At 45.8% G+C, this 8,018-nt stretch overlaps 1 protein-coding gene across 3 annotated transcripts in view; it reads right to left on the minus strand.

Moving 5' to 3' along the window:
- Positions 1-8,018, minus strand: part of ST3GAL6 (ST3 beta-galactoside alpha-2,3-sialyltransferase 6) — a 61,396-nt gene that overhangs the window by 7,183 nt on the left and 46,195 nt on the right. For 2 of the 3 annotated variants that reach the window (XM_077774818.1, XM_077774819.1), the window contains one exon: positions 1,669-1,764. In XM_077774818.1, coding sequence (XP_077630944.1) covers positions 1,669-1,764 — 96 coding nt within the window. Of the gene's footprint in view, positions 1-1,668; positions 1,768-8,018 lie in introns of all 3 variants that reach the window. The other variant, XM_077774816.1, reaches the window with a different exon arrangement.

An 8,018-nucleotide genomic window follows, 5' to 3' on the forward strand; every position in this document is an offset into this window, starting at 1 on the left:
TCAACATCTAAGTGTAGGGTACCTCAAGACTCCATCCTGGGCCCTCTTCTCTCTCTTTCTCCCTGGGTAATCTTGTCCAATCCATGGTTTAAATCCAGCTTACGAGCTGCTTACCAATGAGGCTTTAACCTGTTTAACCAACTGCCTACTTGACTTACCACTGAAAATCTTATAAGCATCTTAAACCTCGTTTGGGATTTTGTGTTCACACAGAAATCTTGGTCCTCCTCTAACCATGTTCCCACTCTAGTCTTCCCCCAACTCAGTCTCTTAAGCTGAAAACCTAAGAGGAGGTACCTGGTTCCTTTATTCCCATCTCTCTTCACATCTAACACATCAACAAATCCTGGTAACTCTACCTCTAAAACATGTCTCAGTCTATACTTACCTCCTTCTTTGTCATGGCAATCCTGTTCCAAGCCACGATCATCTGCTTGAATACAGCCACCTAACTGGCCTCTTCATTTCTACCCTTGTCCCTCACATTCCATTGTCCATGCCACAGCCAGGGTATTTTTGTTTTGTTTTGTTTTTTTAATGCCTTTATTTTGTGAGACAGAGAATGAGCAGGGGAGGGGCAGAGAGAGAGGGAGACAGAATCTGAAGCAGGCTCCAGGCTCTGAGCTGTCAGCACAGAGCCTGATGTGAGGCTTGGACCCACAGACTGTGAGATCATGACCTGAGCCGAAGTCGGACGCTTAACTGACTGAGCCACCCAGGCACCCTCAGCCAGGGTATTTTAAAGGCATAACCAGATCGAGTTGCTGTCTTGCTTTAAAATCTTTAGGGGCATCTGGGTGGCTCAGTAAAGCATCTGACTTTGGCTCAGGTCATGATCTCACAGTTTGTGAGTCCACGCCTAACATCGGGCTCTGACAGCTCAGAGCCTGGAGCCTGCTTCAGATTCTGGGTCTCCCTCTCTCTCTGTCCATCCCCAGCTCATGTTCTGTCTCTCTCTCAAAAATAAACAAACATTAAAAAACAATCTTCAAAAGTTTCCTGTTGTCCAAATTCTAATCTCCGTTTCCATAATCAGTCCTACACAGCCTGCTCCTTCAGCCACCTCCTCAGCTTCTGATTACACCAGTCTCCCCGGGACTGTTGCCCTCCTACCTCACTGGTTTTCTTGCTGCTCCTCTCAAACCCATGATCATATCCTCCCCCCGGGACCTGCACTAAACATTCTCTATGCCTGGATGGCTCTGATGTGGCAGGTACTATAGACTCACTTGGGTCCATCTTCGAGGTCTCCTCCTCAAAGTGGTCATCCATTCTAAAGCAGCTGTTCAGTCCTTGTCTATCATAGGTGTTTTCATTGTTTGTATGGCATTTGTTATTGCATTTCCTTATTTATTTAATTAGTTTGCTTCCCTTCATTAGAATAGAAGTTCCACAGGGAGCAAGAACATTGTGCTTATTCACTGCTACATCCCCTGTGGCCCAGCATATTAAGGTGAATTGTGCCTGGCATATTAAGACTTCATAAATATTTGCTGAGTGAATGACCTGAAATCTAGGCCTACTGTAGCCAACAACTGAGAGACCACTTATATAATAGACTTACACATATCTAAGCAACTCCTCTTCCTTTAAAACACTGTCATACTAAAATAGGGAACCGTATTTTTTAAAAGCAATTCCAGGTTAGCAAGCAGGAAATATATTTACCTTATTATTACATCATAGGAGTCAATTTTTTCTCCTAATGTCTTATTCTTCAAAACTCCTCCATTACCAACCACCACGCACTTTTTACATGGCACACTGCTGGGCAAACAAAGTGAGAGGTTGAGACATCTTTCACATAACCGTGTTTCACATAACTGGATTCCAAGCACTCATTCATACTCCCCGGAACCCAATGCCAAATCTTACTTGTTGTACAAGTAGAAAAAGAACCAATTGTCACTTATAGGTCTAGGGATATATTACAAAGATACAGGATTCAGTAAATAACATTCCATTGGAAGTATATGATCGTTAGTAACTAACAGCTGCTTAAGAGTCCATGCACAGTCCCTCTCTTGAATCTCATAACCACCTGCTCAGTGAGGGAAGCCTGATACTCCCATTTTACAAGTGAAGAAAGGACTTCGGAGAGGTGCTGGTTAACATCCCAAATCATACTCCCAAGAGGCAGAATCAGGATTTGCATTCAGACCCTTGGACAACAAAAACAGCACTTGGCCCGCAATTCTGCATGTTGACGCAAGTGTGTTTATGTTACACAGTGTACGCCTTTCACCAGTGTTGCCCACTCCCCTGAGTTCCTAGCTCCAGGTCACTGCTGCATCTTATCAGTGTCGAGATGGTTGGGAATCTGGTGGGGCAGGGTAGCTTCCTTGGACTTGCCCGTGAGCACTTCAATTCCCCAAACATGTACTGCTCCTTGGAGCTTAACCAATATAAACTAAAAGTTCACTCTGTGTTCCTGGCAGAGAGCTTTCAAGTAGATGATGAAGTGGGACTTCCTGCTGCTGGCTGGACTAGCCTAGGACTCCAGATTGTGTGCCATCCGCTCTTAGCAAACCCAAGCCCATCTCCAGGCTCCCACCACCTCCCAACTAAGCCTGGAGAAATGACAACACCGATCATGGCCTTCTCCTTCAGGGCACAAGGCTACAGAGGAGTAGCCTGTTGGCGACTTCCCTTCCGGGGCCCCTCATGATGGAAAAGTGTAAAGAAAGAAATTATTTCTCTAAGAACTATGAAGTAAAGCAAAGCAGATGAACTCTAGGCAACAAGGCTCTTAGGAAATTAATGAGTAGCAAAATTTCCCAAATACTGTAGAATATTTAAACTTAGCGGGGCACCTGGCTGGCTGAGAGGAGCGTGTGGCTCTTGATATCAGGGTCAGGAGTTCAAGGCCATACCGGGTGGAGATTACTTAGACAAACTTAAAAATAATAAACAGAGAATGCGGGAATACAAGGATAATTAAAAAGAGCCAAACACTGGCCATGTCAGGAAGAGACAATGTACACCCTCCTATACATATAAATTGACCTCTTCCCCTTAGAATTTGTGCAACTCACCTATTTGGTAATTTTTGGAAATACTTTTACACATTTTAATTTGGGACTCTTATGTCTCGAATTCAACAGTCATGTCTAAATCAGTGTCTGCTTTGCTACTAAACCAAGAAGATCCAGTTTCACAGATGTCAGGGACTGGGGGGGTGGGGGCGGGGAGGGTTGTCACACAAGCACTGAGGATATAACCCCAAAACTCCTATCATGGACAGATCACAATGTGCTCTAGAGCACATTTTTTAAATGTTAACATTGTTTTTAACTGTGAAAGAAACATGTCTAGATGCTTTTATATGAAAGTTTGACATTAATCCCAATTCCAGGAAGGCAACTCTATCCACACTGCTCTGTGACAGGTGGCATGGAAAAGATGGGAAGACTGGCAAACATTCAAAACCCTTTCCTCTCTGGGTATATGGTCACCATCCTCACCAGATCCATCTTATGAATACTCTATAACGAGGGCAATTCTCACATGCACAGCTTGTTTGACTTTTCCTTCTATAACCTCAGGGTCAGTTTAATACAAATCAGAGGCTGAACCTGTGAAGCAGGCTCCATCTCCTTGCTAAGCAAGCCTGGGCATGGGAGCGCCAAGGAAGGACAGGATCCAAATAACAGCTCTGTTCCTATGGAACCTGTATGAGAGGGGAGGAGAGATGTCTGTAACTACGGCCCCCAGACTAGCCCTCTCCCACTTCCCTATTCCACATCCCCTGCCCCTACAGCATCCATGCTGGCCTGGGATTTCCAGCCTGACACCAGGCTGCCTAACTCCAACATCCTCAAACATACCAGGCTACATACACAGGAGCTCACACCACCACCGTGTCTCCAGAGTTTCTACCCTGGAGCTTCATCAAAGGACCACTGACCCACAAGCCTGATCTCTGAAGCTGACCCAGAAAGAGTAGCTCAACTCTGTCCCAGACACAACCAGTTCCATAATCACTGTTCAGCAATAAACCAATAGGCTCAACCTTAGCGGTCACAGAAGTTCCCGCTCGGTGGTACCTTTATCAGACTGGATTACAGTTGGTTGTCCAACTATAGGGCCATCATTTTGGATCATGTGTGGCCAAAAAAGGCAAGAGAAGCAACCATCTGCCATACTAATAGGTCATGTTCCTGGTCCCCACTCAGGCTCAGGATCCTGGGTCTTCTCTCACAAATCCTATCAAGCCCTCCAGTCAAGAGAAAAGGGGGTAGAGGGTGAGAGGCAGAGCTCTACTACAGGAGCCCCAAGGATTAGCTACAGAGAGAAGGCCGTGCTTTGTACTCAGCTCCATGGCCTCTTCCTGTTCATTGTCTCAGGAGGTTGAAGGGCTTGGGAAAATTAGAAAGAAATCTTAGAGATACTGCCTCACTCAAGAGAATTCTAATTCTAAAGACACATGACAGGTTAACGGTCAGCGCAGTTTTTAGAAATCTCACTTTATATTCTTTGTTAGCTTCGGAGGAGGGAAAGCCCTTTGTCCTAACAAAAGTTTGCCAATACCACTGAAAGGAAATTTTGTCAGTGAAATTTCATTTTTCATCCTTGTAAGGGATATTGCAAAGACTCATTTTTCTGAGGATCACCTATAACACTAGAAACCCTTTTAGGGGCGTTCCTGGGACTACTCTTTGGCAATAGCATCCTATCTACAGCCCTTATTCACGATGCCCCCGTGACTGTGGGAAGCACGAGATGGTACAGGTACAGTCTGAACCACACACTTCACAACTCTCTCCCCAGCAGGCACCCACATGTTACCAGAAAGTTGATTCATCATCTCCTTGGCTTCCATCTACCTGGTCTGGGCTCCTGGATTCCCTTTTTCCCCTGAGATGTGAAACAGTAACTCCCAGGGTCCTTTGGGTACTGTATAACTTCACCATATTTAATTAACACAACTTTCACGCACAAATAGCTACAGAGAATTTTTAGTCCCTAGAGCACAATAGTATTATATTTCTGTGTCCTCCAATCTAAAACTTCCTGATTCACAGGCTGTGCACCTCAGAAATCAGTTTGGTTGTTACATTAAGGAAGGTGATTGTTCTCTTACTCCATGTTTAAAAAAGCAGCTATCTGTTCTTCCTTCCCCCGCCCCAGAAACAGATGGGGAAGTGCACATGCCCCAGACTGCTCACCCAGAAAACAAAATCACTCCATAGTTCCTGAACCTGTTAATGGAAAATCTAGAAAATTGCTCAAACAGTTATGGTGAGAGATTACACTTCCCCCAGGTGAAAGGCATGCTTCTCACCAAGCCAGGCAAACCCAGAAGAGTTTCTACCCTCTGCAGAGGTAAACATCAACACCATCAATACAGAGAAAGTAAACGTGAATTGCTCATTTCAAATGACCTGTGACCTGTCTTCTGAATGCTTTCTGACATTCACTTTTCCCGTCAGCAGTATCATACACATTAAAATATGTCACTCCATCTTCAGTGTAGCAATCTATGCAGATCCCACTGGGCATTTTTCCACACCCATTACACTATGTACCTGCCAGTAGAGGCCTGCTTTCATAGAGCCTAACAGTTGGTCTGGAGGTGGCCCCATGACCCATCCTTAGGCAGAAAGATCTTAGAGAAGTCTATTAGATGCTCCAGAAAAGATTTCACCCTCAGCAAGAGCATGGTTTGGAAAGAAGGCTTTCTTTTTATCCACCTTTCCTTTCCTCTTAGATGCTGATATGTGACAACATAAAGTTAGAGCAGCAGTAGTCATCTTACAACAGGGAGAGACAGAGAACGCCACAGAGAAGCTGCCCTGACATCACTGAGCCACTAATTCAGCCACATAACCAGAGCTGCTCTGTACAGATGTGCAGGTTGTACACTGTCCAACTACAAGGTGACCATTCAGGTAACTACATGTGTGAACAGACACTCCCTGGAGTGGTGCAATCCAGTCTGTGCGGCCACACACAGCATAGCCTGCAAGATGGAACCACAAACCTTCAGACATGAACCCACAAATCGAGGTGACACGGGAAATAAAGGTCTGCTAGGAGGACTGTTACTTGCAGTCTGTAGATCCTAAAGCCTGAGCAATGGGCTATGGCTAGAGGCGTGACTGCTGGGTTCTAGCTCCCCCATTCAGCATTTTCAGGACCTTGGCCTGGAGACCTAACCCCTGGGACCTCAGCCTGACCTTTTGTGAAGGGAATCACCAAGGTCTCAAATGTTGTTACCCTACAGTACAGGAGAGCATTTCCTCCCGCACACATACCCTGGTTTCTGTATCTCCACTCAACATCCAACAACGGTAGTTGTTATGAAGCAGATAGTGGCTGCTTCTGCCTTTTCACCACAAGTGACTCACTCTGTGGATACAGAATCACAACTTCCCTCCCCCACCCTCCCCGCCCCACGCCCCCCCCCNTGCAGATGTTGAGAACCTCTATAGAGCCTGGGCTCTTCTTCAACTACTGCTGAGGTCTCCATCTTTTTCTTTTTAAGTCATCTGTAGCTGTGCTCCCACCCTGGCTGGTTGCCAGTCTGTCCCACCCCTCCCGCCCCCCCAGCTGAGGTAACATAATGGATCCCGCCTGGGTGAGCAACTAGGCAGCTGTCACAAATGCCTGTCCACTTAGCAGATGACTGACTTAGCACAGGGGCCTGGGCTCCGTAAGGGATTTATGTATAGTTACTCTATAACCACCAGTGCTGGACTCACACACTGTTCCCAGAATCTGGCAGCCTTTCCAAATGCGACAGTGATGGGGACAGGAAGGAGGTGGAGGGCTGCTTCACACATGTAACTGGGAGTGAGATTTGGGGATTCAGGGTTTCTGCAGCTCTGGCTGAGGGAGAATGTGTTCCCACTAAGGAGAGGGCAGCATGCCCAGGACTGGGGCGCAGGCTGGTGCTAAGGAGATGCACAGACGGACAGCCAGAAAGGGTCAGGGCTTTGTGACATAGGCGCATGCTTTTCTGTGATGCAAGTTCCTTAAATATCCTCAATCATTAGTGAGTGTATAAACCATCGCCTCCTCATGTGAGCTGTGCTTTGGAGAATAAAGGGAGGAACCGGAGTCCCAAGAACCTAGCAGCAGCTGCTACTCCAGGAAAGATGACAAGAGAAACCACTGGTTCTAGGCACGGCTTTGTGGTTCCTTCCAAACAAAGTGCCACAGAGGCTGGAGAGGAGCCGAGAGGTCACTGCCATCACTGCACCTTTTTTTCAAAAAAAACTCGTTTAATTGGAATATGATTCACAAATCAGAAAATTCATCCTTTTAAATACAACTCAGTAGGTTTTAGCCGATTCACAAAGCTGTGTAACAATCACTACCACCTAATTCAGACCCCCCCCCCCCCCAAACCACCACAAATCTACTTTGTCTCCTAGCTCTGTCTATTCTGGCCACTCTCTATATATGGAATCCTGCGGTAGCTGTATGTGGTATGTGCACTGTATCATATGTAACTGTATCTGTACTTGGTGTTTCATGACTGATTTCTTTCTCGGAGCATGGTGTTTTCAAGGTTCATGTTGTGGCATGAATCAGTACCCCATTCCTTTTTATTACTGAGCAATAATCCTTTATATGGCTATATCTTTAACTTATCCATTCAGCAGTTGGACATTTGGGTTGTTTCCACTTTGGGGTACTATCACTAATGCTCCTCTGAACATTCATGTAGAAGCTCAGTGGTCACAGTTTCAGTGTCAGCTTTCTATTTGCAGGTAATTCTAGATTTGCAGAGAGTTGCAAAAACAGTACCGATGCTTACATCGACTCAATGACTGTGCAATGGTTACACTGACTTAACTATTAACTATTAAAACTGACCTTGGCATAATGTGCATGTGTAGTTCCGTTACCCTCTTTTACATGAAACTAAGGTTCAGAAATGCAGGAACTCGCCCAAGGTCCCAAAACGGTGCCTTTTTCACAAGTACTGACTCATCAACTTGGAAGTCCCATGCCTGCCCACTTCCTGACTTCTCCCCCCTCCCCCACCGCCTCTTCCCTCCCTCCCCTCC

Source organism: Crocuta crocuta, unplaced genomic scaffold (assembly GCF_008692635.1).
Source record: "Crocuta crocuta isolate KB4526 unplaced genomic scaffold, BGI_CrCroc_1.0 scaffold6, whole genome shotgun sequence".
Taxonomy (NCBI): domain Eukaryota; kingdom Metazoa; phylum Chordata; class Mammalia; order Carnivora; family Hyaenidae; genus Crocuta; species Crocuta crocuta.